We start from the raw sequence: 26956 nt of genomic DNA, 5'->3' as shown, positions 1-26956 counted from the left end.
AAGTATACAAAAACATAAAATGCTTAGGGACAACTTTGATAATACATTCAAGACCAACCACTAAAAAGCACAAAACATTGCTGAGGTAAGTTAAAGAGGCCCTGAATAAAAGAAGTATACCATGTTCATGGATTAGAAGACTCAACATTGTTAAGAAAGATCTCAGTTCTCCAGAAATTCATCTATAGATCCAACAGAACCCATATTATCTCATGAAACCTTTTTGTAAAAATTAACAAATTCTAAAATTTTGAAGAATATGCAGGAGGCAATCTTGAAAAAGGACAAAACTGGAAGACATACACTACCTGACAAAGGAAGTCTTTTCAACAAATAGAATTAGAACAACTGGATGTCCATATGCAAAAAAATGGACCTCTACATGTAATTTACATCATACATAAAAATTAATCCAAGGTGGATCAGGAATCTATCTGTAAAAGCAAAAACTATAAATAGCTTTTACATAGGAGAATATTTTTGTGACCTTAGGAAATTTAAAGATTATTTATGCATACAGGAAACAGAAGGGGAATAACCTTAAAAGAAAAAAAATAAATCCATAAATGAGATTTCATCAAAATTTAAAACGTTGGCTCATCGAAACATACCATTAAGAAAATGAAAAAGTAGGGAATTCCCTGGGGGTCCAGTGGTTTGGACTCAATGCTTTCACTGCCAAGGATTCAATCCCTGGTTAGGGAACTAACACCCCACAACCCGCATGGCCAAAAAGATAAAAATAAAAGGAAATGAAAAAGTGAGCTAAAAACTGGGAGAAATTATTTGTAAAACAGATTATCTGACAAAAGACTTGTATGCAACATATTAGTTCTCAACAAAATACAAAGTAAAATCTCAATGAAATACCATTAAACACCCATCAAAATACCTAAACTTTAAAATGTTGACAGTATTAAATGATGACAAAAAGTAGAGCAATCAAAAGTCTCATATTACTGATGGGAGTACAAAAGTGTACAGCCACTATAGAAAAAATGATTGGTGTTTTCTTCTAAATTAATAAATACCTACACTATAAACAAGCAATTTCACTCATATATTGAACTAAGAATTTAAAACATGTGTTCATATAGATCAATGGAAGAGGATAGAAGCCCAGAAATAAACCCATGAACCTATGGTCAATTACTCTACAACAAAGGAGGCAAGAATATACAATGGAGAAAAGACAGTCTCTTCAATAAGTGGTGCTGGGAGAACTGAACAGCTACATGTAAAAGAATGAAATCAGAACATTCTCTAACACCATACACAAAAATAAACCCAAAATGGATTAAAGACTTAAATGTAAGACCAGATACTATAAAACTCCTAGCGGAAAACATAGGAAGAACACTATTTGACATAAATCACAGTACCCACCTCCTAATGAAAATAAAAACAAAAATAAACAAATGGAACTGAACTAAACTTGAAAGCTTTTGCACAGCAAAGGAAACCATAAACAAAATGAAAAGGCAACCCACAGAATGGGAGAAAAAACTGCTAATGAAGCAACTAACAAGGAATTAATCTCCAAAATACACAAACAGCCCATGCAGCTCCATGTCAAAAGAATGAACAACCCAATCAAAAAATGGGCAAAAGATCTATACAGACATTTCTCCAAAGAAGACATACAGATGGCCAACGAGCACATGAAAAGATGCTCAACATCACTAATTACTAGAGAAATGCAAATCAAAACTACAATGAGGTATCATCTCACACCACTCAGAATGGCCATCATGAAAAAACAACAAATGCTGGAGGGACTTCCCTGGTGGTGCAGTGGTTAAGAATCTGCCTGCCAATGCAAGGGACAAAGGTTTGATCCCTGGTCCGGGAAGATCCCACATGCAGAAAGCAACTATGCCCGTGAGCCACAACTACTGAGCCCACGTGTCACAACTACTGAAACCCATGCAGCTAGAGCCCATGCTCCGCAACAAGAGAAGCCACCACAATGAGAAGCCCATGCACCGCATCAAAGAGTAGCCCCTGCTCGCCGCAACTAGAGAAAGCCTGTGCGCAGCAATGAAGACCCAACCCAGCCAAAAATAAAAATAAATAAATAAATAAAAATTTTTAAAATAAATGCTGGAGAGGGTGTGGAGAAACATAAACCCTCCTACACTGTTGGTGGGAATGAATGTAAATTGGTACAACCATCACAGAGAACAATATGGAGCTTCCTTAAAAAAACTAAAACTAGAACTACCACATGATCCAGCAATCCCACTTCTGGGTATATATCCAGAGAAAACTATAATTCTAAAAGATACCTGTACACCAGTGTTCACTGCAGTACTATTTACAATAACCAAGGCATGGAAGCACCCTAAATGTCCATCAATAGAGGAATGGAAAAAGAAGATTTGGTATATATATACAATGGAATATTACTCAGCCATAAAAAAGAATAAAATAATGCCATTTGCAGCAACATGGATGGACCTAGAGATTATCATCCTAAGTGAAGTAAGCCAGACAGAGAAAGACAAATATCATATGATATCACTTATATGTGGAATCTAAAAGTAAATGATACAAACGAACTTATTTACAAAACAGAAACAGACTCACAGACTTCAAAAACAAACTTATGGTTACCCAGGGGAAAGGTGGAGGGGGGGTGATAAATTAGGAGGTTGGGATTAACATATGCACACTACTATATATAAAATAGATAATCAACAAGGACCTACTGTATAGCACAGGGAACTCTACTCAATGCTCTGTAATAACCTATATGGGAAAAGAATCTGAAAAAGAATGCATGTATGTATATGTATAACTGAATCACTTTGCTGTACACCTGAAACTAACACAGCATTGTAAATAAACTATACTCCAATATGAAATTAAATTAAATTGAAAAAAGAAAACGTGTTCACAAAATAATTTATACAAGAAAGTTCATAGCAGCTTAATTAACAGTCAAAAACTACACACAGCTCAGGTAGTTGTCAACAACAGAATCACTAAACTGGTATATTCAAACAAATAGAATACTATACAGCAATAAAATCTAATTGCTGATACGCAAAACAATAGGAATGAATCTCAAAATATTACGCTGCTACTTCTGCATACGACAATTTTACTATAACAAGGACTCTGGATGGACCATTCCCACCTTAAGCAACTAAAAAAATGAAAAAAACATAAGAATCAATGGTTTTCAGAAATTAGAAACTAAGTATCAGTCAGTACAGGACTCTGATCCCCAAGGGAAAAAAAGGAAATGAAGTGATACCTATATTCTCTGGTGTACTACATGGAGGCCATTTCCAGGCCATGATATGTGCAAGGGGAACTCAAACAAAGCCTGGGAGTCAGGGAGACTGAGATCAGACTTCAGGGCTGTCAAGGTGGCTATAATTTACACGTTAGATTACCAGAAAAGAAAATGCTGCACAGAGAGAAAACTCTAAAGCAGGGGTCACAAACATTTTCTGTAAAGGGCAGAAAAATTTTTTTGGCTTTGCAGGCTATATGCAGGCGACTTAACTCTGCCATTAAAACACAAAAGCAGACAAAGACAATACATAAATGAATGAGTATGGCTATGTTCCAATAAAACTTTAGTTACAGTAGCAGGTGGTAGGTGGGACTTGGTCTGTGAGCTGTAAATTTGCCCACCTCTGCTCTACAGATCTGCAGGGTGACGTCCTTAACTTTTGCCTGTGTTCATCTGGACATGGGACTGAGTTACTCAAACCCAAGGAAATAACCTGGAAAGCAATAGGTCAAAAAATTCCCCAAACTCACACAGGACCAGAATAGTTTATATTCTCAATAAACAAGGTAAAGAGGCCTCTCAATACAACGGACATCACAGATAGAGTCCTCAAAATGGTAACACCTTGAAGGTAGAGCTAAATTAGCCTAATGTTAAAGGCAGCTCTGCTAGACCATAAAAATGCTTAAAAGAAATCCATGCAAGGATCTAACAGATTATAGGTAACTTAACTACAACCCCAAAGTCTGAAAATATTTAATGAAATATCATAACTTACCAGGTATTCAAAAACAAGGCAGAAATATATGACCCACACCAGGAGGGACAAAATATTGTCAATAGAAGCAGACAGAGAAATGACGGATGATGAAATTATCAGAAACGGACATTAAAACTCAGTTCTTAAGAACAGAGTACGCTAAGGTTAAAGAGGTTATAAGATTTGCCCAAGGCCATTCACCTAATATGTACATAGTAGAGGAGCCACAATTCAAGCCCCTTATAATAATATAAAAATAAACCTTTTTAAATAATTCTAAAATAATAAAATTCAAATTTATAATTTTCAACATGAGTGGCTATTCATTTTATTAAAATATTTGTTTAGGTCACATTAAAGTACTCACCATAGGAGTATCTTAAGTTATAAGATCCTCCATTTCCATTAAAATATGACTGTATTAAACAAACTTCTATTTATTTATGTATAACTCTTTAGAGATATCTATGGTAAAAATTAGAATATATCACAATTTTATTGAAATAACACAAAATACCTGGAGAATTTAAATGCTAAAAGAAAGTAATCACCGGGTACCTAGTTAATTATAAGACATAATCATTTACCTATGAGTTTCATAAATGCATAGTAAGAACTAAGACAGTTTTTAATGGTAATTTGACTTATATTTCAAAACACATTTATAGACAAAAATATTAACACTACCACTACTTGGGACTTCCCTGGTGGCGCAGTGGTTAAGAATCTGCCTGCCAATGTAGGGGACACAGGTTCGAGCCCTGGTCCGCAAAGATCCTACATGCCGCAGAGCACCCAAGCCCGTGCGCCACATCTACTGAGCCTGCACTCAATAACCCGCAAGTCAAAACTACTGAGCCCAAGTGCCACAACTACTGAAGCCCATGCACCTAGAGCCCGAGTTCCACAATAACAGAGGCCACCGCAATGAGAAGCCTGCGCACCTCAACAAAGAGGAGCCCCTGCTCACCGCAACTATAGACAGCCCAGGCACAGCAATGAAGACACTCGCAGCAAAAAAAAGTTAATTTTTAAAAAATGCTTAAAAAAAAAAAACTCTACTACTACTTGCATTTTCACATTACTTTTTTTTTTTAACATCGTTTTTGGAGTATAATTGCTTTACAATGTTGTGTTAGTTTCTGCTCTATAAAAAAGTGAATCAGGGCTTCCCTGGTGGCGCAGTGGTTGAGAGTCCGCCTGCTGATGCAGGGGACACGGGTTCGTGCCCTGATCTGGGAGGATCCCACATGCCGCGGAGCGGCTGGGCACATAAGCCATGGCCGCTGAGCCTGCGCGTCTGGAGAGGCCACAACAGTGAGAGGCACGCGTACAGCAAAAAAAAAAAAAAATTGAATCAGCTATATGTATACATATACCCGCATATCTCCTCCCTCTTGCGTCTCCCTCCCACCCTCCTTATCCCACCCCTCTGGATGGTCACAAAGCACCAAGCTGATCTCCCTGTGCTATGCAGCTGCTTCCCACTAGCTATCTATTTTACATTTGGTAGTATACATATTTCCATGCCACTCTCTCACTTCGTCCCAGCTTACCGTTCCCCTCCCCGTGTCCTCAACTCCATTATCTCCGACTGAGTCTTTATTCCTGTCCTGCCCCTAGGTTCTTCAGAGCCACTTTTTTTTTTTAGATTCCATACATATGTGTTAGCATACGATATTTGTTTTTCTGACTTACTTCACTCTGTATGACAGTCTCTAGATCCATCCACCTCACTACAAATGACTCAATTTCGTTTCTTTTTATGGCTGAGTAATATTCCATTGTATATATGTGCCACATCTTCTTTACCCATTCATCTGTCGATGGGCACTTAGATTAATTCCATGTCCTGGCTATTGTAAATAGAGCTGCAATGAACACTGTGGTACATGACTGTTTTTGAATTACGGTTTTCTCAGGGAATATGCCCAGTAGTGGGATTGCCGGGTCATATGGTAGTTCTATTTGTAGTTTTTTAAGGAACCTCCATACTGTCTCTGGCTGTATCAATTTACATTCCCACCAACAGTACAAAAGTGTTCCCTTTTCTCCACACCCTCTCCAGCATTTATTGTTTGTAGAATTTTTGACGATGGCCATTCTGACCAGTATGAGGTGATACCTCATTGTAGTTTTAATTTGCATTTCTCTAATGATTAGTGGCGTTGAGCATCCTTTCATGTGTTTGTTGGCAATTTGTATATCTTCTCCAGAGAAATGTCTATTTAGGTGTTCTGCCCATTTTTGGATTTGGTTCTTTGTTTGATATTGAGCTGCATGAGCTGCTTGTATATTTTAGAGATTAATCCTTTGTCAATTGCTTAGTTTGCAGATACTTTCTCCCATTCTGAGGATTGTATTTTTGTCTTGTTTATGGTTTCCTTTGCTGTGTAAAAGGTTTTAAGCTGAATTAGGTCCCATTCGTTTCTTTTTTTAATTTCCATTTCTCTAGGAGGTGGGTCAAAAAGGATCGGCCTGTGATTTACATCATAGAGTGTTCTGCCTATGTTTTCCTCTAAGAGTTTTAAGGTGCCTGGCCTTACATTTAGGTCCTTAATCAATTTTGAATTTATTTTTTGTGTATGGTGTTAGGGAGTGTTCTAATTTCATTCTTTTACATGTAGCTGCCCAGTTTTCCCAGCACCACTTACTGAAGAGGCTGTCTTTTCTCCACTGTATATTCTTGCCTCCTTTAACAAAGATAAGGTGACCATATGTACATGGATTTATCTCTGGGCTTCCTATCCTGTTCCACTGATCTACATTTCTGTTTTTGTGCCAGTACCATACTGTCTTGATTACTGTAGCTTCATAGTAGAGTCTGAAGTCTGGGAGCCTGATTCCTCCAGCTCCGTTTTCCTTTCTCAAGATTGCTTTGGCTATTCGGGGCCTTTTGTGTTTCCATACAAATTGTGAAATTTTTTGTTCTAGTTTTGTGAAAAATACCATTGGTAGTTTGATAGGGATTGCACTGAATCTGTAGATTGCTTTGGATAGTATAGTCATTTTCACAATGTTGATTCTTCCAATCCAAGACATGGTATAGCTCGCCATCTGTTTGTACCACCTTTAATTTCTTTCATTAGTGTCTTACAGTTTTCTGCATACAGGTCTTTTGTCTCCTTAGGTATGTTTATTCTTGGTCTTTTACTCTTTTTGGTGCAACAGTAAATGGGACTGTTTCCTTAATTTCTCTTTCATATTTTTCATCATTAGTGTATAGAAATGCAAGAGATTTCTGTGCATTAATTTTGTATCCTGTTACTTTACCAAATACATTGATTAGCTCTAGTAGTTTTCTGGTAGCATCTTTAGGATTCTCTATGTAGAGTATCATGTCATCTGCAAACAGTGACAGCTTTACTTCTTCTTTTCCAATTTGGATTCATTTTATTTCTTTTCCTTCTCTGACTGCTGTGGCTAGGATTTCCAAAACTATGTTGAATAATAGTGGTGAGAGTGGGGGCTTCCCTGGTGGCGCAGTGGTTGAGAGTCCGCCTGCCGATGCAAGGGACACAGGTTCGTGCCCTGGTCCAGGAAGATCCCACATGCCACGGAGCGGCTAGGCCCCTGAGCCACGGCCGCTGAGCCTGCGCGTCCGGAGCCTGTGCTCCACAACGGGAGAGGCCACAACAGTGAGAGGCCCGTGTACCGCAAAGAAAAAAAAAAAAGTGGTGAGAGTGGATAACCTTGCCTTGCTCCTGATCTTAGAGGAAATGGTTTCAATTCTTCAACATTGAGAACGATGTTGGCTGTGGGTTTGTCATATATGGCCTTTATTATGTTGAGGAAAGTTCCCTCTATGCCTACTTTCTGGAGAGTTTTTATCATAAATGGGTGTTGAAAGCTTTTTCTGCATCTATAGAGATGATCATATGGTTTTTATCCTTCAATTTGTTAATATGGTGTATCACATTGATTGATTTGTGTACACTGAAGAATGCTTGCATTCCTGGGATAAACCCCACTTGATCATGGTGTATGATCCTTTTAATGTGCTGTTGGATTCTGTTTGCTAGTATTTTGTTGAGGATTTTTGCATCCATGTTCATCAGTGATACTGGCCTGTAGTTTTCTTTTTGTGTGCCATCTTTGTCTGGTTTTAGTATCATGGTGATGGTGGCCTTGTAGAATGAGTTTGGTTCCTCCCTCTGCTATATTTTGGAAGAGTCTGATAAGGATAGGTGTTAGCTCTTCTCTAAATGTTCAACAGAATTCGCATGAAGCCATCTGGTCTTGGGCTTTTGTTTGTTGGAAGATTTTAAATCACAGTTTCAATTTCAATCCTTATGATTGGTCTGGTTATATTTTCTATTTCTTCCTGGTTCAGTCTCGGAAGGTTGTGCATTTCTTCCACGTTGTCCACTTTATTGGCATATAGTTGCTTGTAGTGATCTCTCATGATCCTTTGTATTTCTGCAGTGTCAGTTGTTACTTCTCCTTTTTCATTTCTAATTCTATTGATTTGAGTCTTCTCCCTTTTTTTCTTGATGAGTCTGGCTAATGGTTTATTAATTTTGTTTATCTTCTCAAAAACCACCTTTTATTTTATTGATTGATCTTTGCTATTGTTTCCTTCATTTCTTTTTCATTTATTTCTGATCTGATCTTTATGATTTCTTTCCTTCTGCTAACTTCGGGGTTTTTTGTTCTTCTTTCTCTAATTGCTTTAGGTGTAACGTTAGGTTGTTTATTTGAGATGTTTCTTGTTTCTTGAGGTAGGATTTTATTGCTATAACCTTCCCTCTTAGAACTGCTTTTGCTGCATCCCATATGTTTTAGGTCATCTTGTTTTCATTGCCATTTGTTTATAGGTATTTTTTTATTTCCTCTTTGATTTCTTCAGTGATCTCTTGGTTATTTAGTAGTGTATTGTTTTAGTCCCCATGTGTTTGTATTTTTTACAGATTTTTTCCTGTCATTGATATCTAGTCTCATAGCATTGTGGTTGGAAAAGATACTTGATATGATTTCAATTTTCTTAAATTTACCAGGGCTTCGTTTGTGACCCAAGATATCATCTATCCTGGAGAATGTTCCATAAGCACTTCAGAAGAAAATGTAATCTGCTGTTTTTGGATGGAATGTCCTATAAATATCAATTAAGTCCATCTTGTCTAATGTATCATTTTAAGCTTGTGTTTCCTTATTTATTTTCATTTTGGATGATCTGTCCATTGGTGAAAGTGGGGTGTTAAAGTTCCCTACTATGACTGTGTTACTGTCAATTTCCCCTTTTATGGCGGTTAGCATTTACCTTATCTATTGAGGTGCTCCTATGTTGGGTGCATAAATATTTACAATTGTTATATCTTCTTTTTGGATTGATCCCTTGATCATTATGTAGTGTCCTTCTTTGTCTCTTCTAATAGTCTTTATTTAAAAGTCTATTTTGTCTGATATGAGAATTGCTACTCCAGGTTTCTTTTGATTTCCATTGGCATGGAATATCATTTTCTATCCCCTCACTTTCAGTCTGTATGTGTCCCTAGATCTGAAGTGGGTCTCTTGCAGACAGCCTATATACCGGTCTTTTTTTTTGTATCCATTCGGCCAGTCTATGTCTTTTGGTTAGAATACTTAATCCATTTACATTTAAGGTAGTGATTGTTATGTATGTTCCTATTACCATTTTCTTAATTGTTTTGGGTTTGTTATTGTAAGTGTTTTCCTTCTCTGTGTTTCCTGCCTAGAGAAGTTCCTTTAGCATTGTTGTAAAGCTGGTTTGGTGGTGCTGAATTTTCTTAGCTTTTGCTTGTCTATAAAGGTTTTAATTTCTCCATTGAATCTGAATGACATTCTTGCTGGGTAGAGTAATCTTGGTTGTAGGTTTTTCCCTTTCATCACTTTAAATATGTCCTGCCACTCCCTTCTGGCTTGCAGAGGTTCTGCTGAAAGATCAGCTTTTAACCTTATGGGGATTCCCTTGTATGTTAATTTTTGCTTTTCCCTTGCTACTTCTAATATTTTTTCTTTGTATTTAATTTTTGATAGTTTGATTAATACGTGTCTCAGAGTGTTTCTCCTTGGATTTATCCCGTATGGGACTCTCTGTGCTTCCTGGACTTGATTAACTATTTCCTTTCCCATATTAGGGAAGTTTTCAACTATAATCTCTTCAAATATTTTCTCAGTCCCTTTCTTTTTCTCTTCTTCTTCTGGGACCCCTATAATTCGAATGTTGGTGCATTTAATGTTGTCCCAGAGGTCTCTGAGATTGTCCTCAATTCTTTTCATTCTTTTTTCTTTATTCTGCTCTGTGGTAGTTTTCCACTATTTTATCTTCCAGGTCACTTATCCGTTTATCTTCCTCCATTATTCTGCTATTGATTCCTTCTAGAGAATTTTTAATTGCATTTATTGTGTTGTTCATCATTGTTTATTTGCGCTTTAGGTCTTTAGGTCCTTGCTAAACATTTCTTGTATTTTCTCCATTCTATTTCCAAGATTTTGGGATCATCTTTACTATCATTACTCTGAATTTTTTTCAGGTGGACTGCCTATTTCCTCTTCATTTGTTTGGTCTGGTGGGTTTTTACCTTGCTCCTTCATCTGCTGTGTATTTCTCTGTCATCTCATTCTGCTTAACTTACTGTGTTTGGGGTCTCCGTTTCGCAGGCTATAAGTTCGTAGTTCCCGTTGTTTTTGGTGTCTGCTCCCTATGGGTAAGGTTCATTCAGTGGGTTGTTTAGGCTACGTGGTGGAGAGGACTGGTTCCTGTGTTCTGGTGATGAGGCTGGATCTTATCTTTCTGGTGGGCAGGACCACGTCCGGTGGTGTGTTTTGGGGTGTCTGTGAACTTATTATGATTTTAGGCACCTTCTCTGCTAATGGGTGGGGTTGTGTTCCTATCTTGCTAGTTGTTTGGCATAGGGTGTCCAGCACTATAGCTTGCTGGTCGCTGAGTAGAGCTGGGTCTTAGCGTTGAGATGGAGATCTCTGGGAGAGCTTTCACTGTTTGATATTAGGTGGGGCCAGGAGGTGTCTGGTGGACCAATATCCTGAAATCAGCTCTCCCACTTTAGAGGCTCAGGCCTGACACCTGGCCAGAGCACTAAGACTCTGTCAGCCATACGGCTCAGAAGAAAAGGGAGGAGAAAAAAAAAAAAAGAAAGAAAATTAAATTAAAATAATTTAAAAAAATTTTTTAATTATTAAAAATAAGAAAAAAGAAAGAAAGAAGAGAGCAACCAAACCAAGAAGCAAATCCAGCAATGACAACAAGCGCTAAAAACTATACTTTAAAAAAAAAAAGGGCTTCCCTGGTGGCGCAGTGGTTGAGAGTCCGCCTGCCGATGCAGGGGACACGGGTTCGTGCCCCGGTCTGGGAAGATCCCACATGCCGCGGAGCGGCTGGGCCCATGAGCCATGGCTGCTGAGCCTGCGTGTCCAGAGCCTGTGCTCCACAACGGGAGAGGCCACAACAGTGAGAGGCCCGCATACTGCAAAAAAAAAAAAAAAAAAAGCACGGACAGAACCCTAGGATAAATGGTAAAAGCAAAGCTAAACAGACAAAATCACACAAAGAAGCATACACGTACACACTCACAAAAAAGAGAAGAAGGAAAAAAATATGTATGTGTGTATATATATATATATATATACACACACACACACACACATATTAAAAAAAAAGGCAGAGCCACCAAATCAATAAACAAATCTACCAATGATAATAAGCTCTAAATACTAAACTAAGATAAACATAAAACCAGAAACAAATTAGATGCAGAAAGCAAATCCCAAGTCTACAGTTGCTCCCAAAGTCCACTGCCTCAATTTTGGAATGATTTGTTGTCTCTTCAGGTATTCTTCAGATACAGGTTACATCAGGTTGATTGTGGATATTTAATCCACTGCTCCTGAGGCTGCTGGGAGAGATTTCCCTTTCTCTTCTTTGTTCACACAGCTCCTTCGGTTCAGCTTTGGATTTGGCCCCACCTCTGCCTGTAGGTCACCTGAGGGCATCTGTTCCCGCCCAGACAGGATGGGGTTAAAGTAGCAGCTGTTTAGGGGGCTCTGGCTCACTCAGGCTGATGGGGAGGAAGGGGTATGGAATGCCAGGCGAGCCTGCAACAGCAGAGGCCAACGTGACATTGCACCAGCCTGAGGCATGCCGTGTGTTCTCCCGGGGAAGTTGTCCCTGGATTACGGGACCCTGGCAGTGGTGGGCTGCACAGGCTCCCGGGAGGGGAGGTGTGGGTAGTGACCTGTGCTTGCACACAGGATTCTTGGTGGCTGCAGCAGCAGCCTTGTGTCCACGCTGATAGCAGCAGCTCAAGCTCATCTCTGGAGCTCGTTTAGGCAGTGCTCTGGATCCCCTCTCCTCACACACCCTGAAACAATGGTCGCTTGTCTCTTAGGCAGTTCCAGACTTTTTCCAGACTCCTTCCCACTTTTTCCCCAGACTCCCTCCCAGCTAGCTGTGGAGCACTAGCCCCCTTCAGGCTGTGTTCACATAGCCAAGCCCAGTCCTCTCCCTGGGATCTGACCTCTGAAGCCCGAGCCTCAGCTCCCAGACCCCACCCGCCCTGGCGGTTGAGCAGACAAGCCCCTCAGGCTGGTGAGTGCTGGTCAGCACTAATCTTCTGTGCAGGAATCTCTCCGCTTTGCCCTCTGCACCTGTGTTGCTGTGCTCTCTTCCGTGGCTCCGAAGCTTCCCCAACTGCTCACCCCCCCGTCTCCGCCAGTGAAGGGGCTTCCTAATGTGTGGAAACTTTTCCTCCTTCACAGCTCCCTCCCAGAGGTGCAAGTCCTATCCCTATTCTTTTGTCTCTGTTTTTTCTTTTTTCTTTTGCCCTACCCAGGTACATAGGTAGTTTCTTGTCTTTTGGGATGTCTGAGGTCTTCTGCCAGCGTTCAGGAGGCATTCTGTAAGAGTTGTTCCACATGTAGATGCATTTTTGATGAATTTGCGGGGAGAAAGGTGATCTCCACGTCTCACTCCTCCACCATCTTGAAGGTCCTCCCCCACATTACTTCTTTGGTTTCTACAATTTGATTTGCTACCAAAGCGCAACATTATATATTAAGAATAGATTTAATTGCTCATTACAGTTTTTACTTTCTTATTTCAGATACAATTGGATATCAATTTTCTATAAACAAATGATAACAAAGAGTTTAATCTTCAGATGAGTTCAGAATAATAAGCAATGTTTGATGAAAATAGCTAAATCCTATTTGTTGCAAACAGAAAAGCCAATTTATGTCACAGACGAGCTCCCTTCTGGCTTACCCATAGATAATATAAAAAAAATTTTTTTAAACATCAAGGGTAAAATACTCAAACAGCTTTTGCCTTTGGCAATGAATGACAGGCTCCCCTTTACTGCTCTCCAGCAATCAACAACAAAGGACCAAAAGCTATACTTAAAAACAATTCTTAGCTTATCTTTGTGACTCAGTTTGTTACCAGTTTGCATGCCAAAGCGTAGTGAAGTATAGAACACCATCACAACTGAAGAAGCACCAGATTCCCAGCCTTAAGATTCTGGTTTCTAATTTTACAACATGATCAAGGTGTCTTTCTGTGCTTCCAAAAGACTAAGACTTAGTACTTAAATCTGTAGATATGATGTATGGATATTTAATGATACAAGCTAGTAACAAATGGGGACGAAAAACTGCTACTTTGAGGTCTGCTCACTGGCTCAGCTAGGAATGATGTAATAATGGTAACCACATCTATTCTTTAGGGGAAATTTTAATTAGAATTATTTATAAAGTAAAAAGAAACAGAGGTCCTAAAATTATATTGTTGGAATCCGCACCAATTAGATTAAAATAACTAACAAATGACTGAGAAACCAAGCTGCAATCCCTACTTTAGGAGTGCAAAAAGCTATTACCCCAGAGAGGACAAAATATATAAAAAATAAAGTTTCACCTATTCATACATAAAACAGTGATTAAGTGGAACTCTCTTAGATATTCAAGTCACAAATTATATATAAATAATTCTTCTAATATGTACTGTACTCCTAGCACTTCCCCACTCACTGAGAGTTTAATTCCTAGGAAATATAATTCAAAAAATTCAGCCAATCTGTGAACATTCCTAACCAAAATATATTCACTGTCTCAACTCTACATATCTCAATACATAATAATTAAGTCCTCATTTCATACTAATTATTTTACACCAATTTTTAACCCTTCATATTTCTCTACGTTTACTAAATAAATAAATCCTGTCTTCTCAGTCACACGGCAAAGGATCTATTTCCATAAAGCTTAATTAAATTTATATGTCTCCCTTGGACGCTCTCCAAGTTCAGCATATCTAACTTCATTTGTTGTGTCTGACTTTTCTTTAAGTACAGCAGATCAGGAATAGAAAAGGTCATTGTGGTGGCTCCTGTCCCTTAGATTACCCTCTATACCATCAGTCCACTATTAGAAGCAATAGTTGAAATCCTAGCTACCCTCAGATTAGAAAGACACCTAACATAGAATTTATGTTTTGTTTTTGAGTATTCTCATTAACTAAATAAGGTATAATAGAAAGAGAGTGAGTTTCGGTGCCATCTTTTACATGTAATCTATCCTCTCTGAGACTCAGTTTTCAGATCTGAAAAAATAGGAATACCATCTATTTCATGGAGATCTAACAACAGAAAATGACACCTTTTATTAAAAGAAACTATCACAGGTCACAAAGTCTTAAGCAGTGTTGGCATCCTTGCCAACATCTGTTCAATGTAATCAAACCCTGGGATACAGGTGTTCAATAAATGTTACTTTTCATCCTGCATTTTAGGGATGATTTTTCCAAACAGTATAGAGACTCTTAACTTCATAAACATTTCGATTTTCATCTACATTATGTGTCAGTCTCCATTCAGGAATATGGAATAAATTCAGTAATTCCACATAAAAACTGTGTCTAAATTTTCACCTTGCCCTTGAACCAAATGCTGAATTTTGCTAAAATAACAAACAATAAGTATTCCATCACACACTTAAGTTATAAATCTCAACATGCATTAAAGTAATTGGATCACCTCCCTCCCACCACACACAAAAAAAGAAAACAAAAAAATCCAGGTGGATAATAGAAAGTTAAACAATAAAGAGTTCAAAAGACGCCCTTAAGAGAGTGAAAAAAAAGACATAAATTGACAAAAGTTATTTACTATACATATGACTAATAAAAGGCTTAGATCCACAACATATAAAGAACTTCTACATATGAGCAAGAGTCTTGAACAGGTATTTCACAAAATGCGACAGCCAATGCTCAATCTCATTAGCGATCAGTGAAATAAGGTGCAGATTAAAATCACAAAACAGTACTAAATACCCGTCAGAATGCTTAAAGTGGAAAAGACAGAAAAGCACAAGTGTTGGTAGAAGTACAATTGGTAAAAATCAATTTGGAAAATGTTTTGGCAGTATCTCCTAAAATGAACATACATAATCACTATGACCTAGTAACTCTACTCTTAGGTAAACACTCACGAAACAATGTCTGTGCATGTGACCAGGAAACATATATTAAAATGTTAGTATAATGTATAATATCAAAACTCAAAAAAATCCAAACATCTATCAACAGTAGAATGGATAAATAGTAGTATATTCCTCTAATGGAACATTATCCAGCAATGAAAATGAAAAAAACCTACAGCTATATATAAAAACATAGATGAATCTTACAAATATAAGTTGGACAAGCAAAACATTAATCAGGTTAAGGCATACGTGCTTAGATGTTAAAGCTATTTAAAAGAGCAAGAAAGGGAATGCCATAAAAGACAGAAGAGTGACTGCTTCTGGGAAAAGGAATGGGGTGCTAGCCAGATGTGAGAAGTCATGAGGATGACTTCTAAAGCACTGTGAATACTTTTTTCTTTTATCTGTGTGATGGTTACACAGATGTTCACTTTGTGATAATTCACTATGCTATATGGTTTGGTTCTGTGCACCTTTGTGTATATGCAATACATTTCACCAAACAAAAGGTTATAAAAAAGAGAGGAAGGGAAGAAGAAAGAAAATAAATAACAAGTCACAACATTATCTGGAAAGATATCTAATATATTAAGTTAAATACTAAAGTCAAATGAAATGATGGCAAATAAGCACACAAAAGGATGCTCAACATCATTAGTCATCAGGGAAATGCAAATGAAAACCATAATGAGATAACCACTACACATCTGTTTAGAATGCCTAAAATACTAAAATTCTTAATACTGAGGATGCAGACCAAATGAAATACTCACCAATGTCGGTAGGAATGCAAACTGGTACAGGCACTTTGAAACACAGTTTGAAAATTTTTTACGAAGCTAAACATACCCCTACCATATATAAATCACCAATCTCATTCTTAGTAGTATTTACCCAAGAGAAATGAAAACATATGTACACACACAACTGTAAGCAAATGTTTATAGCAGCCTTATTCATAATCATAAAAAAAGGAAACAACTCACATGTCCTTCAGCTGAGGAATGGATAAAGAAACTGGTATATCCACACAATGGTATTATTACTTAACAAAAGGAACAACTATTGATACATGCAGCAACATGGATGATCTCAAATGCATGTTGCTAACTTAACAAAGCTAGACCTAAAAGGCTACACACTGTATGACTCCATTTACATAACATTCTGGAATATGTATTACCTAACTATACAACATAAAGAGATTATAATGTAATTCACTTAGATATTTAACTATAAGAACAACAAAAAGCATTACTTGTAAAATTACATTTGCACTTGGTTTAGCATTTTATATACATATTTTAATCCTCCGAATAATCATGTAAAGCTAAATCATCGCAATTTTACCAATGAAAAAACAAATTCAAAAAGAGTAAAGTAACATTTTACCCACAGATACACATCTAGTGAGTGGTGAAGCTAGGGTTTAGTCCCATTGTATCTGGGTCTTTCCAAGCCCATTTTTTTTCCTCTACACCATACTGCCTCTTAGTTCAAAAGCACTGGTAATTCCTTAATGGACAGTGTTTTCTTTTGAATTATTTAAAGATGTGTTCATACTTCCTACATTTGTAAGTTTAAAATAAATCATGAATATTTCCTATTATTCAGTTACCCACATACCCACAATCATACAATACAAAGTTAAAATACACAACTTCTGCCCTCAAGATGTTTATAATCTAATAGTTAGCACACATACGACAAAGTAGGCAATTTTAAACCTCAAAAATAATAGCTGAGTAGTAGAAACATGGGTAGTGTGAGTACCTTATAATAACAAAATAATTCTAATTGCTTCTTCCCATCCCTTGTATCATCACTATCATTCATTTCATTTATATAAGGATATGTGTGTGAAGTATACATATATACATACACATAAGCAAACACAGTCAAATAAAGTGTCACTATTATTTTAAACTGTTATCTGTTAGATCAATTAAGAAAAATAAAAATTTTTATTTTATCTTCATTCATTTCTTCTGCAATGCTTTTCCTTAGATATCTGAGTTTCTAACCTGTATCATTTTCTTTGTCTCTAAAGCACTTCTTTTAACATTTCTTGCAAAAATGGTCTACTGGCAAAAAATGCCCTCGGTTTTTGTCTGATAATTTTTATTTCTCCTTTACTTTTAAAGGATAATTTTGCACAGTACATTATTCTAGGTTGGTGGCTTTTTTCTCTCAACACCTTAAATATTTCATTCCACTCTCTTCTTGCTTGCATGGTTTCTAGGGAGAAGCCAGGTAATAATTCTTATCTTTGCTCCTCTATAAGTGAGGGATTTTTCCCCCTCTGGTTTCCTCAGGATTTTTTACCTTCAATTTTCTGTTATTTGAAAATAATATGCCTAGGTATAAGGATCTTTTTGGCATTTATCCTACTTGGTATTCTCTGAGCTCCCTGAACCTTTGGTTTGATGTCTGGTGTTGATTTTGGGAAATTCTCAGTCGTTACTGTTTCAAATACTTCTTCTGTTCCTTTCTTTCTTCTCTGGTATTGCCATTATGCTTATGTTACACCTTTTGTAGTCACCCCACAGTCCTTGGATATTCTGTTCTTCTGTTCTGGTTTTTTTATTCTGGGCTTTTTCTCTTTGGTTTTCAGTTTCCAAGAATTCTACTGATACATCCTCTTGCTCAAGACTCTTTCCTCATGCATGTCCAATCTACTAATAAGGCCATCAAAAGCACTCTTCACTTCTGTTATAGTGTTTTTTTTTTCTCTAGCATTTCTTTTTGGTTCTTTCTTGGAGCTTCCATCTCTCTACTTACATTGCCCATCTCTTCTTGCATGTGGTCTACTTTATCCATTAGCACTCTTAGCATATTAATCACAGTTGTTTTAAATTCCAAGTATGATAATTCCAACGCCCCTGCCATATCTAATTCTGATGCTCATGCTTGCTCTGTCTCTTCCAATTGTGTTTTCTGCCTTTTAGTATATCTTATAAATTTTTTTTTGACAGCCAGGCATGATACACTTTTTAAAATGAACTGCTGTAAACAGGTCTTTAGTAATATGGTGGTAAGGTGTGGGGGGATGGCTGAACAATTTATAGTCTTATGATAAGATCTCAGTCTTTTAGAAAGCCTGTGCTTCTGGACTATGAACTTCACACACACACTTCTCAATCCATCTCCCTCCCCTCAGGTGGAACAGGATGGCTAGAGTGAGCTGAAGTTGTGTATTTCCCTTCTCCAACATAGAAGACTTGAGCAGCTATAGTTGGATATTTCCCTTCACCCACATCAGTTAGCCTCTGACAAAACTTCAGCAGGTTAGGCTCTGGTGAAATAGTTTATCCTAAGGGCAAGCCTTGTTAGGAGGAACAGAATACTCTGGCATATTTCAAAATGGTTCCTTTTCCCCTTCCTCTATCAAAAGCATGAGGGGATTTTTCTGATATTCACTGAGAGAATCTGGTAGAGACACAACAGGTAAGACTCACAAAAGTGTGGGGCCTCTGACGACTGGTTTCCCTGGAGTTTTTAACTCTCAGAGTTGCCCACACTGAACCTCCAGCAATTTGTCAACCAATTCAGGTTTCCCTACAGCAGCACTGGCTTCCAACAAGGTTGCTGCTCTGGTGAACTGTGATTCACTGTAGTCTCTGCTGGTCTCTCCAATTTTAAGGGCAGTGGTCTGCTTTGTGACCTCTCTCTACTAAAAAAGTTGTTGATTTTTCAGTGTGTTCAGGTTTTTACTTGTTGTCAGGATGGAGTGGCAACTTCCAAGCTTCTTACATGCCATACCAGAAACAAGAAGTTTGCATTTTCTTTTAAGGAAGTTTTTCTACACCACAAGCTTAAAAACTTATGTAGAATAATAAAACACATACAAACTCAATATCATATAGAACAAAACTGTGTTGCATACTTTGTAAATTATTTATTTATTATTTTTCACTTTCCTCTTACAATGCACATATTTATATTTCTAGACATGTAGCCTAGATCAGACACTGTTCTTAAATATCGGAACCTCCCAGTTTATCTGTAAAAATCAATATAAAATTATAAACTATAATCCTTGAAATATATCTTCCAAACAAGTGATTAAAATACAGCTTACCATTTTGATGCCTGTGGAAAATGTCACTGGTTTTATAGGTTTAGGTTTCTCAAGTTGCATTTCCAGTTGGGTAGATCTATCTTTATGCTGAGCCAAAAGTAGAGCAACGGGGAGATCAGAACTCTCCTGCAAGAAAAGTTAAAGTGCAATGTGAAAGTTAAAAATAAAAGCAATGAGTCTTTTATTTTAAATTATGCCTTTCCATAAACATTTGATGTCAACCTAGGTATTCACTTTATGGAGAACACTTTACAAAAAACTTTAACATTCCATAATAAGAAAAGGCTGCTTTAGACTCATAAATCAAAATAACCTACAAAAAAGGATTTTTATAAAATCCACATTAAAGACAATATAATAGGGTCTTATTTCGTCTAGCAAAACCAACCATATTTATTAAAATAAGAAAATTAGAAGCTAATCACAAAAAGAGTAGTACAAAGTACTATAACTTAGATCAGATGTTTATCTAAGACACATTTCTTTTTTACCAGTGAATTCAGACCAGTCTGAAATTGTTTCCCATTAGATTTCACCTGAGGCCGTTTGGAAATGATCCTTTCTCTGTTTTGCACAATGGAATGATTGTTAAGTACAATCAAAAGACATTTATCAATATTTTCTCCTTTACTGACTTATTTTTATAAATAATTTACCTTTATAAATTTTTTAATTAACAAAATAATAGTAAACACTTTTAATATCTTATATTGATACTAAATCAGGGCCACTATTTACACAAATCTGTACACACACATATTAATAACACAAACAAATTACTAACTCTTATACGTAGACTGTCATTTATTCTGTTTAACATGAAGTCTTCTCACATGTTTAAAGTGATGCAGAGCGAAGATCTAAACTAAATGTATCCAGACATTTTCCTTTCTGAGCTGTCAGTTAAATAAGAACACAGAAACACATGCAAAAGGAAACCAGGAAGGAAGGAGATCATATACAAACATATGCAAAGACACATACTACTTTCTATATCTGTAAACAAAAATGAAGGTACAAACACATTTCAATCTCCTATACCAAGGTGACCTACGAAAACAGTCTTCAAAAGGCCTACAGAGTTTTAAAATAGTAACTACCCAGAATTTAATCCTGAAAAAACTATATTGTTACACATTTCATAGTATAAAAAAGTAAAGATATAGCAGAATCTAATTTTCTTTCCAAAAGCAACAACTTAATATTTTGGGGCACAAATATGGCTAATTAATATATTTAAAGGACTTGTTTAAAAGTTATAGTACAGAAGAAATTCAAGTAACAAGCCATTTATTTCCACAGCACCGTCCTAGAATAAATCTGTATCTCAAAACTTTGTAACAGAAGTGCCATGCAAGAGCAAATGTTACAAAGATTAAAACTTTTAAAAGTAAATGGAAAAACACAAATTTTATTTATAAAATAGAACTTTATTAAGGATCAAAATTCTCAAGACATGGCTTTAGCAATAATGAAGGAGGATGAATAAAATACACTATGACAACATACTTGACTACCTTTCATATTCTACAACAAAGCATTAGTAATGCATTAATAGTAGTATTGCTGTAAATTCCTGCAGCTATTCCTATTTCCATTAGGAATTTTATAATAAAATGTAAAATTAAAGAACATTTTAAATGGGCGGTGGCCCAAAATATCTTTTAAAATCTCTAACTACCTTTTCATATGTAAAAACTAACAGAAGAAAAATAAATTTCCTTGGCTAAAATGCTAAATCATTGTTTCCTAATTAATACTCTAAGTGAATTCAAATTCCATACCTGGTACTTACCCTAAAAAGTAAAAGTTCTCATGTAAAAGTAAGACAATGTGTGCACTTCAAAAAAGTTGCTAATCAATACTCTGCCTGTTTTAATCCTGGTTTCACCTTCACATAAAAGAACCAGAATATTAAAATGTCTTGATAAAACAGTTGAAATTTAATAAAAATAAACATTCTAGAAAGCTAAAACTAATTTTGATACTAAGGCAATACAATTTACTTTAAATCTGCTGTACTCCACTTTAGTAATCAAAACTTTGGAGCCTGAAAATCTTTGTAAATGTTAAACTAGAGGGACTTCCCTGGTGATGCAGTGGTTAAGAGTCCGCCTGCCAGTGCAGGGGATGCAGGTACAGGCCCTGGTCCGGGAGGATCCCACATGCCACGGAGCAGCTGGGCCCATGCACCACAACTGCTAAGCCTGTGCTCTGGAGCCCACCAGACGCAGCTGCTGGGCCTGTGTGCCACAACTACTGAAGTTGTAGTCCGCAACAAGAGAGGCCACCACAGTGAGAAGCCCGTGCACCGCAGCAAGGAGTGGTCCTCGCTCTCTGCAACTAGAGAGAAAGCCCGCACACAGCAACGAAGACCCAACGCAGCCAAAAATAAATTTGAAAAAAAAAGTTAAACTAGAAATAAGCAGGAGTTCTAACAACAACAACAAAATCTACAGAGTAAAATAAACTATGGGAAACATACATGCTCTCAGAAATACAAAAAATGCAGATTCAGCCTTTCAAGTTATTTCATTCTTCTTAGCTTTCAATTTTTACCCTGAAAGGTTCCCTACGCTACATTGATTGCCTGAAGGTACACTGCTTAATATTTAAAGAAATTTTAATTAAGACTACCTGTAATACTCATTAAAAGTTTTATAATGACCATTTTTAAAAGATTATTTTAACTGACTTAAAGCAAGCCATCTGGCAAACAATATTCTAATAAAAATCAGCTACTGCGTTTGACAATATTAGCCCTTAACAAAATTTAAGACATAGCTGAAGAGAATTTTCAAACAAGAATATAAAAAGATTTAATAAGTCAGGACCTGTTTAAAAATCTTTTTCCAAACTTAAAAAAAAAAAACCCTGAATTTACAGTTAGGATTAAATAAATGGACATTCTAGGCAACATTATAGTAAATGCTAAGCCATAAACATTAAGACCATAACATTAAAATCCTGTCACATCATACAGTATAGTGTAATGCCAGTGCTTTTATAAAAGGTTAAAAAGTAACTTGTAGCACAAGGACCAGAAACAGCAGAAAAAAAATTATAATAAGTTGTGCTTATACTAGTTGCCTAAATTAGATCCAGCTTCTAGATAAGATTTAAGCTTCTAGATATATTTAGATGCCAATTCAATCTTTCTTAATAAAATCTAACACATGAACATACATAGAAAAAAATACAATGTATTCTTTTACTTAATAAGGATTCAGGAGGATAAAAAGAAATTTAATGAATTCTTTCAGTTAGTCAATAAGGACGAAATATATGTTAGCATTTTAACAAAAATTTTTTAATAAATATTAAAAAATTAAAGTAACCATCTTTAAAAATAAACTTAAATATGAAAATGAGGAATTCAAATTGAATTGGTATTTAAACCAATCTATTGTAATTAATTGTTCTAATGAATACAGTAAATTGTTAAGGATTATTTAACCACCATGTTACATGATCTAAACAGTAAAGAAAGTATGCACAGTAATGACTTGCAGGTGAAGAAAACAGGAAGGGGGGGCAGTTCTTAACAAAAGCCAATATTAACTCCAGATTATACACAATGTACAACATTGGCAGTTGCAGCTCAATTACCAAGAACAGCTCAATGAGGCAGCAAAACTTCATGCTAAAAGACTAAAGACAAAAAGAATATGCAATAATAATTTCTATGCAAAACCAGCTTATCTCAAAATCAAAACTAAAAATGCTTTATACTAAATGGAACATTTTTTAAAAGTTAAAGTGTATTTTCGTCTTATATCTAAATTCTGTATTTGGAATTAACTCAATTAATTGTATAGCGGAAAGCATTACCAAAGAAAACTCTGCATAAAATGATGAGAGAAACAACCTTTCAAAAAAATAATTGTAACATGAATCTTTACTAATTCATTCTTTAAAGTTTTTAATTTCTCACAAGCTACATGTCTATGAAAAAAATATAAAACATGACATGCATCATTTCAACTGTTAAAGTCACAACTTCCACTTAATAGTTTCAACAGAAATTAATGGAAGTTAGGGATTTCCCTGGTGGCACAGGGGATAAGACTCTATACTCCCAATGCAGGAGGCCCAGGTTCAATCCCTGGTCCTGGAACTAGATCCCACATGCATGCCACAACTAAGAGTTCTCATGCCACAACTAAGGAGCCCTGGGGATGCAAGTAAGGAGCCCACCTGCCGCAACTAAGACCCGGTGCAACCAAATATAAAAATAAATAAATATTAAAAAGAAAAATTAATGGAAGTTACTAAGGAAAAAAAAACATATTCTATTTTATACATTGCTGTCCTCATTTTTTTTCCTTTCTTGGCGCAACGGCACACAGTGCAGCCTGCAGTATCTCATTTCCCAACCAGGGACTGAACCCAGGCCACGGCACTGAAAGCGCCAAATCCTAACCACTAGACCACCAGGGAACTCCCTGTCCTCATTTTTAGAACCAAATTTACATTCCATTCATACAAAGTAGATAGGGTTTATGATAAGCATTTTCTGTCTGAGCCTCACTAAGGCCTTTACCCTTACTTTTCCTTTACTTTCTCACTTACTTCTAATTTAAATTATCTTGCTTTCTCTTTTTATTCCTGGTTATATGGCTTAAATGCTTTTAGGGCAAAAGCACAGTAGAAAAATATACACATACACTTTTACCTGATCATAGAATAACAAACAGCATAGCAACTAGTAGACTGAGGAGTTAAGTGTGTTAATACCACATGGAAATTAATTATGGGTCCAGAAAGGGGAAAGGAAGAATGTAAAAAGACTTTAGTGGAAAGGACGATTTTCTAATTGTGATTTCATCAATATCACAATGGTTTATAAGCATCAAATAATATTCTCCAATCTATGAAACACTTCATAAACCTTGGTTATAATTACTGCTATTATCTAACAATGTTGACTACTTGGGGAGCTAATAACTAGAAAACACCAATAACTTGCAAGACATTGCCATTTCTTTCAAATGTATTTTTTTCATGCAAAAATATGAAACAGTTCTCACAGAGTAACCAGAGTCATTAAAACTTCAGCATGAAGCCAAAACACTTGAAAATGAGCTAGTTATTAGAAAACCAGTATTAATCAGGAGAAAAATGCTCTGAAAACAATATGTTTTAGTCAATAAGCTCAGAAACACATCAACAACCTATTAATAGTAAACTGGCTTATGTTAGTTATAATGTTACTCTCTTATCTGAAAATAAAATGGATATTGACAAACATTTTTTTAAGTAAAGGAACAGAAGGTGAATAAACCAGCACAAACTATAGAAATGCTATTTAAATACCATTACCCAGAATAATAAATAGGAAAGATAAGCCCTGAAGACAAATGATTTTTTATCACAATTAACATTAATACGTACCAGTTCATCTAAAAAAGCCTGCTTATTCTTCCTTTTTAGAATTTGCTGCAGTTGTTCTTCTTTTTGTATAAATAGTCTTCTTTGTTCATTTTCCTGTCGTTCTACCTCTAAAGCTTCTTCCAATTCCTCCTGTTCCCGAGTCTAAAACAGAAACATTGATATACGGCATGGAATAAATTTAGTAACCAAAATCAACCCTATACCATACTCTGTACCTCCTTTCTTGGAAGCATAAAATACACTAGTCACTAATTGTTTAATAGTGCAGCAATTCCACTTTAAAAGAACTAGAATTCATTTTATTTCATGTGGACATGTTACTATTAAAGAGAATGACATCAAGCACTAAATGAACACCTAAACAAAGTACACTGAGCCCAGCTGCAGAATTGTAGAAACTGCTTAATAATGTCTTTATTTTAGGAGATTAAACAAGAAAAAATAAATAAAACAAAAAACCCAACAACAAATAGATAATCTCCATATAGAACTATTGATTGAAACACTCCATATAAAAGACTGGTTTATTTAATAGAAACAATTTTCAGAATATATAAGATAATGAAAAGTTATCATAGGAGCTTGCTTCTTTTTCCCAAGTTAAAATAAGTCTTTCTGATGCTTGAGTTCCAAATAGCATTCATTTAAGGTAAGTTATGAAAAGCTGAAGTTATTTTCTAACACAAGCATATAAATTTCAAGGGTCCTCTTTGTAGACTGAAAAATTCAAAATCCAGAGCTAATATGTAGAGAGAATGAACTACAGGCCTACTCATTTCCCTTTTATGAAGTTCCTCAGAAATATTAAATACTTCCAGGTTCTGAAATTTATTCCAACTCTAACTCGTACTTAAAAGCAATATTATACCTAGCCTTTGCTCTTTAAGTCTTCTGAATGAGAAATATAGTAAAATCTGAATGGCTTTACTTTAAAACCTTGATTGTTGGTATTGAAAATGTAATACCTTTTTTTTTTTAATTCAACAAAACATTGAGAATTTATGGCACCTCAAGACAAATACAGAATAGAGGGAGAGAGTATAATACATTTGGGGATCACTAACATAATATATGAATTAACAGATACCTCAGAGAAAAGTACATTTTTATGTAAAATAATAATTAAAACACTCTATTAGACTGTTTTCACTTCACAAATTAAAACTCCCCAAAGAAACAAGATTCCCAATTAAAAAGTGTTTCACTTATAATTCAAACTCAGTATATCCAAAATTAAGTTTAGCATTTGGTTTCCCAAAGCTGATCACCCTCCTGTATTCCTGATTTCTGCTAAGCACACACCTACATCTCAGGCAACTCAAGTTGAAACCTCAAAGGCATCTCTGTTTACCCCCTCTCCCACAACCCCGTTGCTCTTAAATTAAATCAGTTGCTAAGTCCTATTAGCATCTCTCCCTGTAATTTTACAAACCTCTATTACTGAGGTTACTATTCTAACTCAGGCACCCAGTGGAGAAGAGAATTCAAACTTGATTTAGAAGGATTACTAGGAATAAATGTAAAAAGTTAGGGGGTGAGATACGAGGGCTAGAAAAGTGAATTACTGGACTATAGGTCCATAAGCAGAAAAGGATGAGTCTCATGATAAAACAGTGACATATAAGTAATAAGTATGACAAGTGACAGAGAGGTATACACAGAGTATAGTTGGGACAGAATTGATAGAGTGGTAAATTCTCCTTGCAACGATGGAGGACAGGTAGAGCTAGAAAAGATTTCGTATAGAGTGTTATGGGTTGAATGTGTGCCCCCAAAATATATGTTGAAGTTTTAACCCCTGGTACCTATAAATGTGACCTTATTTGGAAATAGGGTCTTTGCAGATGTAATCAAGTTAAGATAGGTCATACTGGAAATTTTGACATGGGGAGAAGGCCACGTGAAGACAGAGGCAGAAATCAGAGTGGTGCCAAAGGTGCTAGAAAAGGCAAAGAGAGATTCTTCCCTAGAGCTTTCAGAGAGACCATGACCCTGATGACACCTTGATTTCAGA

The 26956-nt window shown here is 36.2% G+C and overlaps 1 protein-coding gene across 4 annotated transcripts in view; it reads right to left on the bottom strand.

Annotated features, from left to right (window-relative positions):
• MNAT1 (MNAT1 component of CDK activating kinase) overlaps window positions 1–26956 on the bottom strand; it is a 220246-nt gene that overhangs the window by 126595 nt on the left and 66695 nt on the right. For all 4 annotated transcript variants that reach the window (XM_081230286.1, XM_081230283.1, XM_081230284.1 and 1 more), the window contains exons 5-6: window positions 24943–25083; window positions 19549–19674 (exon numbers count right to left, since the gene is read on the bottom strand). In XM_081230286.1, coding sequence (XP_081086412.1) covers window positions 19549–19674; window positions 24943–25083 — 267 coding nt within the window. The remainder of the gene's footprint in view (window positions 1–19548; window positions 19675–24942; window positions 25084–26956) is intronic.

The sequence above is a fragment of the Mesoplodon bidens genome, assembly GCF_964165515.1.
Source record: "Mesoplodon bidens genome assembly, chromosome: 3".
Taxonomy (NCBI): Eukaryota; Metazoa; Chordata; class Mammalia; order Artiodactyla; family Ziphiidae; genus Mesoplodon; species Mesoplodon bidens.
The sequence above is the reverse complement of the archived record's forward strand: the minus strand, read 5'-3'. Positions and strand labels throughout refer to the sequence as shown.